Raw genomic sequence first — 17,925 nt, 5'->3', positions numbered from 1 at the left:
CTGACTGGAAGCCTTACTGACAACACAGTCCACTAACAAGTATTTTATGTATTATATATAATTACATACTGTATTCCCATAATAAAGCAAATTAGAGAAAAGAAAATGTTATTAAAAAAGTCATAAGGGGGCGCCTGGGTGGCTCAGTGGGTTAAGCCGCTGCCTTCGGCTCAGGTCATGATCTCAGGGTCCTGGGATCGAGTCCCACATCGGGCTCTCTGCTCAGCAGGGAGACTGCTTCCCTCTCTCTCTCTGCCTGCCTCTCTGCCTACTTGTGATCTCTGTCTGTCAAATAAATAAAATCTTTAAAAAAAAAAAAGTCATAAGGGAGAGAAAATATATTCACAGTTCTATACATATTTACTGAAAAAAAAAAATCCATGTAGAAATGGACCTACGCAGTTCAGACCATCTTATTCAAGACTGTATACGTGTGAAGGTGCTGGTCTATATCTGAATTCTCCGAGGATGATCCCCATCCCACTAGAGGGATCTCACACCTGACTCAGGACTCTCACGCAGCACGCTGCTAGGTCTGGGTGCCGTGTAAACTGAGGTCACGCTAGGAAGCGCCCGTGTGTGCAACCCAGGCAGACGGCTGGAATGCCTGCCGCTCTGGGATGGCCGCCTTGCTACCACTGTGTCATCAGTGCCACCCTACGTTGGTCGTTGTTTTTAGTTGCCTTAATTGCTTTCTAATTATAAATAATCCTTGGTGTATCTTTATTTGCTGAGTTGGCACAGCCTGTTTTATAATCTCTATACTTTGGTATCTATAGGTAGTGTTGTCCAATAGAACTTTCTGGGATGACAGCAATGCTCTGTAATTGTGCTGTTCAATACAGCTGTCAAATATCCTGACAGTTGCTACAGCCACTGAGGAACTGAATTTTTAACTTTATTTAATTTTAATTAATTGTATAAAATTAAATTGCCCTGTGTGGCTAGTGGCTACCCTATTAGCACATGTTTATAGCCTCTCTAGTGTGGGTTAGTACACATGTTAGGCCTGTAATTTCCTTTTTTTTTTTTTTTTAAGATTTTATTTATTTATTTGACAGACATCATAAGTAGAGAGGCAGGCAGAGAGAAAGAGGGGGAAACAGGCTCCCTGCTGAGCAGAGAGCCCAATGTGTGGTCCCAGGACCCCTGGGATCATGACCTGAGCCGAAGGCAGAGGCTTTAACCTACCAAGCCACCCAGGTGCCCCTAGGCCTGTAATTTTATTAATAATCAGTCCTCAACTTTTAGCTTATGTATGAATGAACTATACTTATGTCCACTACTAATGCAGTGACAAATCCTTCAGAAGTTTGCCTGTAAAGTGATACAACAGTGGTTATGTGTGCCTGTGATTTTGTGCTATTTAAATTATTCACAACACACTTGTATTGTATTGAAATTATCTTTTTCCTTCCATCTGTAAGATTTATCCATTCAACAATCATTTGCCGGCCCTCCACCCATGCGTCTAGCTGTATGCAGAGTGTTGGGTTAGTGCAGATAAACAAGGGCATATCATCAAAGACCTTGTGACTTTACAGAGCTTGTAGTCTAATGGGTATGTGTAAGTAGTATGAATGTGAAAGTTATATAGAACACCTCGCCAATGTTTTCACCCCTACGTCAGGAGAATACGAATATATTTTAAACTGGAAGAAAGGAAGGAATGAGGAAGACAGCACGGAGAAGTGGTCACTAGGTCTGGTGAGCCGGCCACAGAAATGACCGGACAATCCGCAGAGGTCCTGTAGGTGTGGACAGTCATAGCTATTGTATCATCAGTAGAAATAAAGATATCAAAAATCCCCCAATTTTTTATGTGAAAAGGGAAAGAATCCTTACCCAGGGAGACCATGTTCCCAACACTCTCTTTCCTAATATCCCGGTACAGGTCTCTGTGAGCGGGAATCTGATGTACGCTCTTTTTGTAGGAAAAACCTCTCGCCATGTGGACATCTTTCACTGGTCCCTGTAACAACACTAACAGCAATGACTACCAAGATAACCATACGGGTCTTCAGAGGATGAATGATCATGGAGGAAACAAAGAAGGGCCCCAAAGAAGAATTAAAATCAGGAAACCAAGTGTGTAGGATGTGCCAAATGAAGCAGAAGATATTATAAAGAATCAAATCCAGCAAGGAGTCTCATTAATCAGAAGTCTGGGTCCAGTCTTCTCTGTAAAAGGAGTCAAGGGGGAATAGGCTCTTGGAGGAGTATAAGAGTTTGAAGACAGTGAAGGCACAGGAAATCATTGGGACTGAATACCCTAGGAAGGCAGAGAGAAGGTAATGTACCTGAGACACAACAGGTAGTCGTGTGGTTGTTACTTCCTGATCCATGTTCCATTCATTAGCAGGAGCAAGAACCCAGGGAGAAGGCCGAGCTGTAAGAAGAGAAAGAAACAATCAGGGTTCTGGGCTCTGGACCTTTAATCCACGCAGCCTCTCCTTTTAAGAAATGAAGATGCATAAAAATCCCCCAACAAGTATAAATTGATCATTTCATCAATGAGTTCAGAACAATGCCTGAACCATGGTACCCTGAAGCAGAGCTCATATGTGTGAATGCTTTTAGGGAGTTAGCAGACAAAGTGCATTATGAAGGGGGCCAGGTAAGGAATGGGGGAACTGAGAGCACATACACCACGGAAAGGGTACACAGCCAATGCCCACTTCCACTTAATGCTTCATTGGGAAACACTGGGCCTGCTATAGTTAGAGCTACTCATATTTTCAGGAGGAGCCAGAAATCTGGACTTTTGTATAAGAATCTCAAAAATTTTAAACCCTGAGAACTCCAAACGAACAAATGATAAAACCCCAAACAAAAACCCTCTGTAGGTAAAACACAACAAGTCTGACTTGACATGTGAGTTATCAGTTTGTAATCCCTGATATGAGTTGATCAATTCTTTAATATGCTAAAGAAGTTGACACACATAGATACATAGTCCTGGACACACAAGCAAATACATAGTACACTCCCTCAAAAGGTAAGAGGAAGATATATACACATACATATAGCACAGTCTGCGTCTAACTGTCTAACTTCTACTCTGGAACTCGCAATCTAGGGAAAACTTCCAGAATGAATATTACTGTGATCAAGAACTTAAGAACTTGCTCCACTACTCTCTAAAGAAGCAAACTGGATCACTTCCCTGGAAATGTATTACAGATATCCCCTGCTTTTCGAAAGTTCCTGTTATGCCACTTTGTTTTTATAAAAGGCATACATTAGTAACTATGTTTGCTAACTAAAAGAAATCCAAAAAAGGATTTTCACATTTGAAAAAAAAAAAAAAAGGTAAAAAGCGCAGATACTATTCAGTGTCTGCTTCTTAGTGAGCTGTTATGGAGACAGGGGGAGTGGCCGGCTACAGCGGCCCTGTCCTGCTAAGCACCTCAACAGAACACACTTTTCCACATTGTGAACGCCTTGTCACCCTGGGATGGCGAAATCCAGAAACACCATACACTTATTGGACTAAGCTTATCAGCTAAAGTAACTGACAGCATGTAATCCAGGGGAACTCTGAAATCCAGAAAACATCTGGATTTAATCTTTGTAATGATTTCTATCACAATATGAATTTCAGGAAAGATAAGGAGGTTGAGTACACAGCAGTAAATCCTGCCACTTGGTGAGGGGTGTGTAAAATCTGTCTGAGATTTGAAGTTTAAAAATAATCATGCCATTATGGGAGAAAAGGAACTAACATTTATTGACCACTATATGTACTGGTCTCTTCACGCAGCTTCTTTTAACCTACATTAACACCCTTATTATTTTCCTTTTACAAATGACAGGACAGGAAGTTTGAGAAGTAACCTGACCAAGGCCACATAGAGAATGGATGGCAGAGCTAAGTTTTGTGTCCTGGTTGTCTGCCTAATCGCTGAACCTGTGTGTGTTAATGCTCCTTTCCATATTACTTGCCCAAGGACAGATAGACAGAGATACAGAGACAAAAAGATATGAGCCCAAGCCTCCCACTGTGGGTTCAGTGATCTTCCCATCCCCCTCTCTCAGCCTGACACGAGGCGGGGGTCCTAGAGATCACGGAGCTCCAGGTGTTCAATTTCCTCCTACATGACTTATTAATGTCCAGGCAGCAAGGAAGCCTGTGCTCCCTCCTCCATGAAATCATCTTGTTTACCGCTCTCATATGCTACTTCTGTGATGTCTCACTTGGGAGTCAATTTTTTTTTTATAATTTTTTTTAAAGATTTTATTTATTTATTTGACAGACAGAGATCACAAGCAGGCATAGAGGCAGGCATAGAGAGAGAGAGGAGGAAGCAGGCTCCCTGCGGAGCAGAGAGCCCGATGCGGGGCTCGATCCCAGGACCCTGGGATCATGACCTGAGCCGAAGGCAGAGGCTTTAACCCACTGAGCCACCCAGGCGCCCCAGGGAGTAAATTTTTTAAAGTAAATATTTTGGGGCACCTGGGTGGCTCAGTCGGTTAAGCGCCTACCTTTGGCTCAGGTCATGATCTCAAGGTCCTGGGATGGAGCCCCGCATTGGGCTCCTCACTCAGCAGGGAGTCTGCTTCTCCCTCTCCCTCTCTCAAGTAAATAAATAAAATATTTAAAAAAAAAAAAACACCTTGTTTCCCTTTCCAAACAGTTTTTAAAGTTGTTTATAGTCAGCCAAAAAGACAGACACATATACACAGCAGGACTGAAAAACACATGCTGGTTATGGAATGGAGATTCTTAAATTTCATAGCAAGACCTGAGGCCAGTCTGGGAAAGTTTTCCCAGAGTCCATCTTTAAGATGCCTCTTACTTATGCTGTACATATTACCAACTCTTGAAGTGAATGAACCCTTGCTCCCCAGATATTCAATTTATTTTCAAATACATATTAAGGGGATCCTACTCTAAGCAAGTCATGGTGTTAGGGTTATAATATGCATCTGCCATGATCTCTGCCCTGGGAATGCTCCGAGTTCTTCTTACCATTCTTGGGTAAGGGCCGATGCTCTCTCTTTCGGTTCAGCTGCTCTTCGTGTCTTGAGTGGAGGCTTCTAGCTTCCTCCAGAGACACCACTCTGGGTTGGGTCTCCACCTGCTCTGGCTGAAAGTCTGTTACCTCCCATGCTGCTCCAAGGGGGACCTGCTTCTCCGAGTGCACAGGACTGCTGACCTGGGAAATAAAGCCAATGCCATAATGGAAAGAGGGCCAGAGAGGGCCAAACTTCCCCCAGAAAGACATCAAAGAAGGATAGAAGATGTGAGAAGGAATGAAAATTTCACTCCATTCCCAATGGAGTGTCCAAGGGCATTAGGTGAACAGTACTGTCCAGAAGTCTAGGGATAAGGCAACAGGAGAGTGCTCTTTATTAGTTTACAGAGGGGGAAAAAAATCTATCAAGAGTAAAATACACAGCCTCCTTATTATTAGAATAGATACTACGTCCTTGCACAGAGCAGCGAAATAAATTCACTAGTGAACTGAAAATATACAATTAATTTCCACATGTAGCGGATATCCCTGACCAACACAGCAGCCTGCTGATAGGTCTTTATAGGAATGTAAATCCTGAGCAAGGTGAAACTGCAAATCTTGCAGATTTCATGAGGTTAATGAAAGGGCTGTTGAAAACAACTAGAAGACCGAGAAATACCACTGACAAGCGAAGATCTGCTGGTTCAACTAGAGAAGAGTGACCAAGATGATGGCATCGAGGGCCCCTCAGAAGACACGCACTGGAAGAGTAGAGAGGACCCTGGGATAACTGATGAAGTCTGTGCTTGCTTTGTTTGCAAAAAACAGCCCTCTTGAAAATCAGGCTGCCAAAGTCCAACCCTGCAAAGCCTAATGTATTGTTCTCTCATAGAATTTTTGGGAAATATTACACAAAAGACGTGAACAAATACTTAGAGGCACAGTGTTTAACTTCATTTGCAAAACCCTATTTCAAGCAAGGTTTGTTTTGTTTGTTTTTTTTTTTTTCCTCCCGATTTAATATGAAATTCCGATCCTCTTTCGAGTCACTTTAAAGGTCTCTCATTAGTACCGTTTCTCCGTCCATAAGCCCCATCTGCAAGGCATCCGTGCCCCACCGCACCCCACCCCCCTGCACTTACCCATCGCCTTCTAAATACAACTATTTGGAAAATCCTCTCTCACCTGCTGTCTTAGCCTTCCAGTCTCTTGCTCCAAATGTACGACCAGGGCCACCGCCTCCTCTCCGCTCTCCGGGCACTGCTTCTGCGCCCACGCCTGAATCTTCTTGGGTAAAATGGTGAGAAACTGTTCAATCACCAGCAGCTCAAGGATCTGCTCCTTGGAACGCATTTCGGGCTTCAGCCACCGGCAGCAAAGTTCCCAGAGTTTGCTGAAAGCTTCATGGGGTCCGGTCACATCGTCGTAACAGAACTGCCGGAAGCATCTGCGAAGGGTCTCGGCCTCGGCGCCCTCCGAGCCTGCCAGAGCGGGTTCCGCGGCCCACTCGGGGTCCTTCTCCACCTTCATTACGAAGCATCCCTCCACCTCCAAGGGAGCCTCATCGGTCGGAGGGTGCAGCGATGCGGCCATGCTCCGACCCGGTGGTCAACCTCACGTCTAGTTCCACGGAGACTCATAAACCTCCGAGGCTTCTCTGCGTAACGACCTTTGGAAGGGGGACGGCAAGGAAGTGAAAACACCGCCGGCGGCCGCAACGGGGCCCTCCGGGGGCGCTCATCAAATCCATCCTAGACGCTGGAAGAGGGGAACGTGTACCCTAAGGTCCCCAACCCGGCCTCTTCTGCAAACACGATGTGGTTTTCCAGGATGCATGTCTTTCAGGGCAGTGTCCGAAAGGGCAAGGCCGGGGAACCGGGGGGGAAAATCGGGGGTGGGGATGGGGGGCAGAAGGAGGGGTGGGCGGGGGCGGACGGCCGGCCGGGAGGGGGCTGGACCCCGCGGAGGCGAGGCCCCGGGTGGGTGGGGGCCGCATGGGCAGGCCCCGCCCGGCCCGGGGGTTCGGGGTCCGAGGGGCGAGGCTCGGCCCGCGCGGCGCGCCCAGGCCGCTGCGGGTGGCCTGGTGGGGCCGGCCGTGTCCGAGGGCAGCGCGGGGCTCTTTAGGGCCCGAGGCGGTCCCGACAGTCCTCAGGAGCCCTCCGCACGCCACGGAAAAGACCGCCAGGCGGTCCGGCCCCTGAGGGGAACGGCTCCGCGGGACCCCGCGAGCCCTCGGAGGGGACGGTCGTCGGCCCCGTGCGCGGCCTGGTCCGCTCCGCCCGCGGACTGCGCGGGGGGCGCTGGGAGCCGCGGCCACGCATGCGCCGCCCGCGACCGCGCGCCGCGGGGCCCGGGGAGGCTTCCTCGCGGGCGAGGGGCTGAGGGAGAGGGCTGCGCGGTGGACTCTCGCGAGAGCGCGCGGCGCGGCGCCCCCGCCGCGGAGGGACGTGAAGAACGAGGAGGGGCGTGGAGAGGCTTCGCGGGGCGGAGGGACCCACAGCCGGTGGCCGGGCGGACCTTGTGCGGGAGAAGACGGCACAGTGTGCAAAAGGAGAGTGGGAGGCTTCCCTCGGCCGCGCAGTCTGGGAGGCGGGGCGACGTCTCTGAGGTGAAGGACGCTCCTGGGGAGGCGCCGCAAAGGCCTTTCTGCAGCGGAAAAGGGAGAGGGAGCGGGGACTCCTTTGCTTGGCGGAGGGGTCTGTCGCAGAGGGCGCACGCGGCCTTGCAGCGTCGTCGGAGGGCGGCGGCCGTCGCGGACTGCTGCCCCCGCCAGGCGCTCGGTCCCTGCTGTGCCCCTGCGGGAGCCCCTTAGCGACCCAGTCCCGTCCCCTCGGGGCAGCGCGGGGCCGCCCCAACCGTCCTCCAGGGGAGAGCCCCTGAGGCGGCCTGGGGGTTCCCTGTTGGTTCCCCGTGGGGATCGTTTGGGGCGGTGCCACCCGGGCCCCCCAGGGCGGCGCGAGGACGCCCCGTCTGTCCCCCGCTGCGAGAGGATCTGGGTGGTCCCGTTCCGTCCCCCAGGGGCGGCGCGGGGACGCCCCGTCTGTCCCCCGCTGCGAGAGGATCTGGTGGCCCCGTTCCGTCCCCCAGGAGCGGCGCGGGGGCGCCCCGTCTGTCCCCCGCTGCGAGAGGATCTGGTGGCCCCGTTCCGTCCCCCAGGGGCGGCGCGGGGACGCCCCGTCTGTCCCCCGCTGCGAGAGGATCTGGGTGGCCCCGTTCCGTCCCCCAGGAGCGGCGCGGGGACGCCCCATCTGTACCCCAATGCGAGAGGATCTGGTGGCCCCGTTCCGTCCCCCAGGGACGGCGCGGGGGCGCCCCGTCTGTCCCCCCAGTGTGGGAGCACCTGGGGCAGCCCCATGCAGATCCGCAGAGGCAGGGCCAGGGCGCCCCATCTGGTCCCCGCCCTCCTCCGCGGGCGCCCTGGTGTCGGCTCCTTCCCGTACTCCTGGGCCGGCGTGGGGACGCCCCGTTGTCTGGGGGTCCTACCGCCCCAGCTCCGGGGGAGTTGATGTAGCTGAACGTGAACCGAGGGGGGTCTTGGCCCAGAGGCCCCGCTTCTCCCTCCCCACCGCTGTGGTTGCTAGGGGGAGCTGTCATCGCCGCCCAACTTCGGGGAAACTCGGAGCCATGCCGGCCGCCCCCCATCCATCCCTTTACTGAGGAGGTGCCAGGCAGGGTTTTAGACACTTAGCGTACATCTGTGGGCAAAACACAAAAGTCCCCGTCCTAGGAGCAGGTGGCCTATTACAAGAGAAAGCTTCGTGACTTTCTTTCTTGGCAGAAGTCTTAGTCAAAACTCGGGCTACAAATTCCAGCAGCCCAGAAGCGAGGAGTAGCGTGTATGTGACCGGCATCAGGTGACGGAGGGTCAGAGAGACTCTGCGGGACACCTAGTGTACGCCAGGGGTTGTCTTTGCCCAGTTTCCTTTTCTTTCTTTCCCTTTCATGCTTTTTGAGCATCTATTTTGTGCTCGGTAGGCATGATGAAGGGGTGAGCAAAAGCAGGATCCATGCCACTGTTGCGCTTCCAAGTCTGTTGGGAACGCCCGCGTGAATCAAAGAATCAAATAAACCAAGGTAGAATTGTAACAGCAACAGGTACTACCCAGAAGAGGAACATGGTGGCAGGATCTGTGTATATTAGAGGGACTTGACATAGTCGGGAGGTCTGGGTAAGTTTCTTTAAGAAGTATTGCTAAGGAGGAGATCCCAAGGAGGAGTAAGGGCTGGTTAGGCAAGGTCTAGTCCCCATAAAGCCCTATAAGGCAGATATATGCCTCCACCTTACAGCTGAGAACACGGAGATCTCAGCGTGGTGATGTAACCACCCAAGGTAACTTCAGGTTAGTGGCAACTCAGGATTCAGATTCAGATAAGAAAATGGTCCTTTAGGTACTCATTGGGCCAAATGGTGGTTTTAGGAGAGGCAAGCATCACAAGCTGCTCAGGGACAGCGGAGAGCACGGGTCACAAACTCACAAGCCTGCAGAGCTCAGGCAGGTAACTTTAATGAGCGAAGTAGGCACAATAGAAGACAGTGGGGAATGGTGGGGACTGCAGCAAGCTGGAGGCCACATTTTCTGCCCAAGTGAAACAGCCAGGTGGGAGCCACACACTTAGCAAATACATTTATGTGTTTCTCCCCACCAGAATGTTAGCTCAACGAAGCAGTACTTTATTTATTTATTTATTTATTAAATTTTAAGCCGTATGTGCCAGGTGCTTAGAGCAGTGATTCACAGAGTAGGCACTTGACCTCATCTGCTAGTTCTTGCCATGTGTGCACACTTTCACAAATTTTGAAGCACTTTTACATCCCTTTTCTCATTTTATCACCCATGCTCTCTTTTGGCTCCTTAATGCCCCCCCCAAATATTTAGGTATGTCTTACTTTTGTACCTCTCCACACTCTTCATATTTTAGCTCCTCTCCATTCTAATGCACTTGGCATTGTATCTTAGTTCCCTCTACTTATTTAGCCCATTTTATATTTAAACAGTGTTTTTTGTTTTGTTTTTGTTCTGACTTAGAACTTTAGTGCATTGACCTTCAGCCCACCCTCACAACCACCTCCCACACTCAGCCTCAGGTCCTGCAATTCTAGGCCACCCAGCTGCTTCTTGTCAGGGGTGGTGCATGAACAGTTTCATTTCTTAGAAACCGCTTTCCTGAAACATCTTGCCCCTCAAGAAAGTGACCATATGTAGACATTTGGACTTTCTATTCCATAACATGGACTTCCAAAAGACAAAATTTGATCTGCAGATGATTAACTGGGAAAGTTAAAGCCTAACCTCCTCACTTTCCTCTTGAAGCAGAGAATACTGGGCCTTGTTCATTATCTTGCAGATATAGGATCATAAGATCTTTAGGAGTAGTTTGTTGTCTTTATGGTTTGGTTTGGTTTGGTGGCCTCTCAATAATGCACACCAGTATTTTTTTTTTAAAGTAGGTTCCATGCTTAGTGTGGAGCCCAGTATGAGGCTTAAATTCAGCACCATGAAATAAAGAAGATCTGAGCTGAGATCAAGAGTCTGAGACTTAATCGACTAAGCCACCCAGGTCCCCCATCAAGCATAAAACCGTAGAATTTACTCTCATATTCTCATCTTCCAGTTTTAACAATTAGCAACTCATGGCCAATTTTGTTCTCCCTATGTCTCTACCCACCCACCCCCAATCCTGGGTAATTTGAAGCAAATCCCAGACATCACATTATTCATTGGTAACTATCAGAATGTATCGCTAAAAGATAGGGACTCTTTAAACATAACTTCAATACCATCAAATGCTTCCTGTTAACATCAAGAATTCCTTAATACCATCTTTTAAAAACAGTTATTTTTTTGAAAGGTGGTTTACAAAGAAAAAGGGGTCATAGATGCTGGATAGGTAAAAAGAACAGATATCCCTCACGTTTTCTAATTAGGTGTTTACGTTTACTTTCGAGTGACAATGTTGGTGACTTGAGAAGATCAGATTGTTGGAAAAATAGTGGATCAATAGAGGTCAATAAATCTGAAGTATGAAGCAGATCATACTACTTGAGGACAAGTAAAGAAGAGTGGTTGTTTTCATAAGACTTTGTCCCCTGAGTTGACCCACATCCAGGATCACTGTCTTCAAATGATCCCTAGAGGAATGTTCATACCAGTCTTTTCTTAATAGACCATTCCTCTGTCCAAGGTGCTGATCCACAAGCCCTTTGGCTGGCAACCATAGGTGTTATACCTTGCTTTAAATCCCGTTGGCTAGGGGCACCTGGGTGGCTCAGTGGGTTAAGCCACTGCCTTTGGCTCAGGTCATGATCTCAGGGTCCTGGGATTGAGCCCCGCATCGGGCTCTCTGCTTAGCGGGGAGCCTGCTTCCTCCTCTCTCTCTCTGCCTGCCCCTCTGCCTACTTGTGATCTCTGTCTGTCAAATAAATAAATAAAAATCTTAAAAAAAAAAAAAAATCCCGTTGGCTAAAAGTAAGGTTACCACAAAAGTAAACATTAACTATACATTAAATAGATCTAAGAAGTGCTATCTATGCTTACGCTAAGTTTCTTTAAAAAATCCGACTTAGAGAATTTCCTAATAATGCCAGTTCCCTCTCATTTCTTAGTGCCCTGAAATTTTTTTTATCCATTTCTTTAAAAATGGAAAAGTGGACTTGAAAAGGCTGGGTCTGTATATTGGTGTGCCTATTTTAGATACGATATTATCAAATATGATTTATTAACCAAGCCATAATTAGTTGAAATATTTTTCATTTTCACAAATTAAAATCACCTCTCCCACTGGTTCATTAATGATGGTCAAATAGCTGACAGAATAACAACTGTTAAAATGTTCCAGTTCCTTTCACTCCACTAGCAAAACAATAATGAAAAAATTTTAACTATATATGCATATATAGTAGTCAACAATTTTTTTTTCTGTATATCTATGAGGCACCAAGCTAGTTACTAGTGGGAGAAGTATAAGACATAACCCTTTTACTCAAAGTATTAAGAGTAAAATGGGGAAAATCAATCACAGAATTGTCATGTATTAGATCTAGTGTCCTTCAACTCTTATTACAGTCTTTGGTTTAAAATCTAGTTTATCTGGGACACCTGGGTAGCTCAGTCTGTTAAGCTGCTTTTGACTCTGGTCATGACTCAGGGTCCTGGAATTGAGCCCCACATCAGGCTCCCTGCTCAGCAGGAAGTCTGCTTGTCTCTCTGCCCCTCCCCCCTATAGTGTTTTCTCTCTTTCTTTCTCTCAAATAAATAAAATCTCTAAAAAAATAGAATAAAAAGAAAATCTAGTTTGATACAAGGATGGCTACTCCAGCTTTCTTTTAATGTTCATTAACATGATAAATGGTTCTCCACCCCTTCACTTTCAATCTGGAGTTGTCTTTGGGTCTAAAATGAGTCTTATAAACAGCATATTGATGGGTCTTGTTTTTTTTATCCATTCTGATCCCTTGTGTCTTTTGACTGGAGCATTTAGTCCATTTACATTCAGAGTAATTACAGAAAGATACGAAATTAGTGCCATTGTATTATCTGTAAAGTCACTCTTCCTGTAGATTTTTTCTGTCCCTTTCTGGTCTTTGTTACTTTTGGTCTCTCTCTCTCTGTTCAAAGGGCCCACTTTAATATTTCTGGCAGGGTTAGTGTTCACAAATTCCTTTAATTTTTGTTTATCTTAGAGAAAGACAACCTTCTTGGATAAAGCATTCTTGGCTGCATATTTTTCCCATGTAAAATATATCATGCCAGTCCTTTCTGGCCTGCCACATCTCTGTGGACAGGTCTGCTGCCAGGCTTATGTGTCTGTAGGTTAAGGACCAGTTGTCCCAAGTTGCTTTCAGGATTTTATCTTTGTAATTTGTTAGCTTCACTATGTTGAGGTGTTGGGTTGTCATATATTGGAGTCAATGTGGTAGAGGTATGCATGAAGTCCTCTGACATGACAGAGTAATAGCCTCTTTGGCTACCAGGAAAAGCTTCTTGGAGTCAATCTTGAAGCCTGTTTAGCAGGAGGGGCAAGAAAGGCATTCCAAAGAGAGGTAACATAAGCTTGAGTGGTGTTTTTATGTAATGATATGAAGTTGAGTGGGCCATGACCTTATTGTAAGGGAAGGAAGTAGTGGAAGATGAAGTTGTATAGACAGGTTGGAAGGAATTTGGACTTTATGATGAAGGCAGTACAAAGAAAATGCAATGCAAACAAAACGTTGCTATAAGAAAGTGGAGGCATCTCTCTGTCTCTAGGAAAAAGAATTCTCTCTCATGTAGACTCCTGGAAATAGTGTGCTAAGAGAACACTCAGCATACAGGGATTTGAGTAAGAGGGTTTCTAGGGCCGTTTTTTTTTTTTTTTAAATTCATGCACCCATTTGTTAAATATGTATATAGATGTTAATTATGTTTCAGGTGAAGTATTAAGTACTGAAGACACAGTGGTAAAGGCTTGATTCCTGCCCTTATCAATCTTACATTCTAGTGGAGACTGGAGAAGAAGGCTTGATTCCTGCCCTTAAGAATCTTACATTCTAGTGGAGACTGGAGAAGAAGACAAATAATACACAAGTACACATATAAATAAACAGGATAGTTTCAGATTGTTGGAAGTACTAGAAGTAAAATGAATAGGGTGATAGAGCAGACAGTAACTAGGCAGGGGTTACCTTAGGAAATTTGATCAGGGAAGAGATTCTAATGTTTGATACTCAAGCATGAGAAAGATCCATATATGTGCAGAGTATATGGAAGAGCCTTCCTGGAAAGGGGAACAGCAAGAGTGTGGAAAGGCCTGGAGGTGGGAAATAGCATGAAGTATTCTACAAACCAAAAGGGGACCAGTGTGGCTGCAGCATAACAAGCAAGAGGAGGGAAGGGTCCAGAGTAAGGATGAAGGTAGGCAAGGGCCAGACAATGTTCAAAGAGCCTTACGGGCTATGGTAAGGAGTATGTAATTGGTTCTACAATATTGGCATTTCGGGATTTAAAACTACTGAGTGACATGATCAAATGTATACTTTATCAAAATCACACTGATATTGAGGGTGGGTTGGAGGGGGTTAAGAGTAAAGATGAGTGGCCAGATATAGGCCTGTGGATTTACTTTTGGCAAAAGGTTAGTAATGGCTTGGACTTGGGTATGACAACAGAGGTGGAATGAAATGGATGCATTCTACGTATTTTGAATGCAGAACTGTTAGGACTTGTCATAGCATGGTTATGGAGCTCAAGAGAAAGGGAGGATCCTCAGTTTTTTATATGAGCATCTTGGTTGATGGCACTACAGTTTTTGGTATGGGGAGATCTAGTGGGGTCCTGTTTGTTGGAGTGGAGAAGTGGTGAAAATTATTAATTCTGTTTTGGATTCCATAATGTTGAGGTCTCTGTTAGATATGTAAGAGTCAAATGGACAGTTGAGTATACCTCAAGGAAGAAGTCAGAAGTGAAATACAAATCTGGAAGTTGTTAGCATATATTTAAAGCCATCAGATTTGATGAAAACATAGGGAAGGAGCACAAATATAGAAGGGAGGAGAAGGAAGGCCCATGCCCCAAGAACACTACCCCATTGTTGAGTAGACAGTAAAGGAAGAGAATTGTTTTAGGTTGAATTGTGCCCCCCATTCATACATTGAAGTGTTAACACTTAGTTCCTCAGACCTTATTTGGAAATGTGCTCTTTGCAAATGTAGTTAGTTAAGATGAGGCCATACTGGAGTTGGACACCTAATTCAGTATGATTTGTGCCCTTATAAAAAAGGGAAATTTGAAAATAGACACATGCACATAGGGAAATCTCCATGTAAAGATACGAGTTATGCTATCACAAGCCATGGAACTACAGGAAGCTAGAAAAGATCCTTTCCTAAAGCCTTAAGAAGGAGCATGGACCTGCTGGCAGCTTGATTTCAGGCTTTTGGCTTCCAGAGCTGTGAAATGATAAACTTCTGTTAAGCCACTCAGTTTGTGGTGTTTTGTTATGGCAGCTCTAGAAAACACATAGAAGACTGAGTAGAGATAATGAGCGTAATAGGTTAGATGACTAGAATGTGATCTCATGGCAGCCAAGGAAAGCAAGTGTTGCAAGAAGAAGGGAATAGTCATTTTTATTAAAGGCTGTTAGATTAAATAAGAGGAGAACAGGGCACCCGGGTGGCTCAGTCAATTAGGTGTTAGACCTTTGATTTCTGCTCAGTTCATGATCTCAGGGTCATGAGATCAAGTCCCACATTGGGCTCTGTGCTCAGTGGAGAGTCTGCTTGAGATTCTCTCCCTCTCTCCCTGTCCCTCCCCACCCTTGCTCTATCTCTAAATTAAATATATCTTTTAAAAAGAGGAGAATAAAGAAAGGACCATTAGATTAGATTTTGCAATGTATTTAGGGATTCTTGTTCCTCCCGCTTTTCATATTTGAGACAGATATTCACCTCTTTGTGATTTTGATTATATTCAGCTCCTAGAAGGGAGTGGGTGTGCTGCCAGTTAGAGTGAGCTGATAGCTTTTCTTCTGGTTTGAATCTTTCCTAGGAGTTGCAAGATGCTTGTGGCAGTGTCCTGTGCCTTCCTCCTTTGTGTCCATAGTCACTGCTTTATTTTGTAGGAAAAGGTAGTTGCTGCCTCCTCCCCCATGGCCAAACAGTGTCAGCGGCTGAGTTGACCATTCAGTAGCTTTGAACTTAGTTCTCCAATTACTTTACCGTTCACTGCCCACTGCTTGCTATTCTGAATTTGGGCTTCCCCTAGAACCACTCCCGTCTTCACAACCAGTCCCCTCTTGCACATGTTTTCATTTCTTCTTCTGTTCAGAACTTATGGTCCATTGTGTATCTTTTCCTGATCTTCATTATTGTTATATATTTATTATTTAACAAATCTTTTCTTGGGTCACTTCAGGGAATTTGGACTAGGAGCAGAGATAGGTACTGGCATATGTTCTGACATCACAAGTCAGTCCTCCGATATATTCCTTTTTTGTGGATTAATGTTGATCCCATCATCATGCCATGTGTGTGCTCATGGAGCACAGATATCTTTTGGCTGCCAGGGTCTAATCAGAACTCATCGGCAAATCTCCTTAGACATATCTTCTGAATTGTGCTATTTGAATCAATACCACCAGTGGTAGTTCCCAATAAATGTAGCCTTTTTTTATGGACTTAACAACTAATTCGCTAACTATTTACTATACATAACACAGTTGATACTAATGAGAAATATGCACTTGATCTTAGCCAAAAGGCCGAGAAGCGATGATACTACAGAGAAATATGAGGTGTGGTTTCTATTCTCAGTGAATGTATGATCTATTTGGGAAAAAGGCATTCACATGAAGGAGGTTGTGTAACATTGTGTGACTGAAGCAACATGAAGACTTCATTGACCAGGGTGATTTCAGTTGCAAGCAAAGAAATCTAGCTTATACTGTGTTAAGTAAAAACAAAAACAAAAACAAAAACCTCATGTATTCTAGTGTCTAGAGCAGTGCCCAGCACACCGTAGGCCTTTTGTTAATATTTGTCAAATGAACAAATGAGTGAATGAATGAATGCAGGATTTTATTGTCTCATGTAGCTGAAAGGTCTAGGAGATGTTTAGGGTTAGACGTAGCTATGTCCAGAGATCCAGATCATCACTTAACACCTTATTCCCTCTTTTCATCAGCTCTGCCTTTTTCTTAAGTGGTCTAATTTTCAGGAGGAGGTTTCTCTCCAAAAGGCTGCTGGTCTTTTGTGAGAGAGTCCTCCCTCCTCTTTCTTTTAGTGGTTTTAGCAAAATTCCTGGAGCTGAAACTCCTGGGGTTGGTTTGGGTCATGTGCTCTTCCCTGAACCAGTCACTGTGACCAGGGGAATGGAATACATGATTGATCAGGTCTTGGTCACACGTGCGTCCCCATCCCCGAGGCTGAGCCTTTTGAGTCCCAAGGACCAAGAATTTGGGAGGGCTTTTTATATTCCCCCCAGAGAAAAATTGGGGAGGTGTTACTACCAGCGGAAGGGATGAAGGATGCTCTCCAGGTGAAACTAATGGATGTTTACTATCTTACAAGGCCCTAGTTGAAGAGGTGTCATAAGGCAGTATAGAATTCCACATGACTGTGTCAGGTAATGAGTATCAGTTCAGAGGGTTTGGAAGTGGTCAAAGCAAACCTTAAAGAAGGAGTGAAATTCAGTTATCTTGAGGAGGGAGCAGGAATTAGGTTGGTAAGGAAAATGTATTCTAGAGATGAGTGGGAGTAGAATACATGCAGTGAGGCAAAATGACTTGAGTGGGTAACTGGTGAAGGGGGAAGGAGCGGGAGGGAGATCTGGGATGCCAGAACATAAAGATTAAAGAATATAAAGACCTTGACAAGATACAATGGGCTACCATGGCTGCAAGCACACTTTAGGGAAAACATGCTGAAGCCAGCCTGTAGTGCATTCTCTACTCTCATCTCTGATTCTCTGACCCCCGGGTAATAACCCTTCAGGGTTCTAACCAGCCTTTGCATCTGGAGTTCTGGGAACACCTGTTATTGGCCCCAGTGCCTGCCTGTGACGCTGCTTCCCAGTTGTTCGCAAAGGCTGATGTCACTTAAGTCCTGTGACCAACCCAGCCCACCCTTGTAATTGAGTCTTTTCAGCGTAGAGCAAGAAAATTTCACTGCAGACCTTTTCTTATTTTCAGAGTAAGCCTATGAAAGAGCTTGCTGCAACACTGCCAAACAGAAGAAAAGACCTTCCCATCAAAATCAAGTACAGCAAAAGCAAGTAACAGTTTGTGAACAAATCAAAGTTCCTTCAGTGCCAGCCACACCGCTCTTCGGAACCCCCGCTTTGCGTCTGTGAATCTGTAGAAAGACTCAACACTTGTCCTGGGGTATTCACCCAATCAACCATGTACATGCAAACGAGGGGGTTCCCTGAAGGAAGGGAGTCCAGGTTGCTGTCTGTATAAAGCTAACATGTAAATTCAGTACTTATCATGA

At 46.0% G+C, this 17,925-nt stretch overlaps 2 protein-coding genes across 2 annotated transcripts in view; one reads left to right on the top strand and one right to left on the bottom strand.

Moving 5' to 3' along the window:
- Positions 1-7,037, bottom strand: part of ZKSCAN2 (zinc finger with KRAB and SCAN domains 2) — an 18,576-nt gene extending 11,539 nt beyond the window's left edge. The window contains exons 1-4 of the mRNA XM_004782275.3: positions 6,147-7,037; positions 4,973-5,159; positions 2,301-2,389; positions 1,846-1,972 (exon numbers count right to left, since the gene is read on the bottom strand). Of these exons, the coding sequence (XP_004782332.1) occupies positions 1,846-1,972; positions 2,301-2,389; positions 4,973-5,159; positions 6,147-6,554 (811 nt within the window). The 5' untranslated portion in view covers positions 6,555-7,037. The remainder of the gene's footprint in view (positions 1-1,845; positions 1,973-2,300; positions 2,390-4,972; positions 5,160-6,146) is intronic.
- LOC101679793 (collagen alpha-1(I) chain) lies at positions 6,862-17,925 on the top strand. Its single transcript, XM_004782277.3, has 2 exons — positions 6,862-7,569; positions 17,625-17,925. The coding sequence occupies exons 1-2, from the start codon at positions 6,862-6,864 to the stop codon at positions 17,709-17,711; spliced, it is 795 nt and encodes a 264-aa protein (XP_004782334.2). The 3' UTR covers positions 17,712-17,925.

The sequence above is a fragment of the Mustela putorius genome, unplaced genomic scaffold (assembly GCF_011764305.1).
Source record: "Mustela putorius furo isolate JIRA1106 unplaced genomic scaffold, ASM1176430v1.1 tig00004039_pilon_pilon_pilon, whole genome shotgun sequence".
In the NCBI taxonomy this organism is placed as follows: Eukaryota; Metazoa; Chordata; class Mammalia; order Carnivora; family Mustelidae; genus Mustela; species Mustela putorius.
The sequence above is the reverse complement of the archived record's forward strand: the minus strand, read 5'-3'. Positions and strand labels throughout refer to the sequence as shown.

Bases quoted from the DNA above. Each gene is read 5' to 3' on its own strand.
- LOC101679793 (XM_004782277.3), top strand. From the start codon at position 6,862: ATGGGGGGCAGAAGGAGGGGTGGGCGGGGGCGGACGGCCGGCCGGGAG. The intron at 7,570-17,624 runs GTGAAGGACGCT...TCTTATTTTCAG, and splicing joins GGCGGGGCGACGTCTCTGAG to AGTAAGCCTATGAAAGAGCT.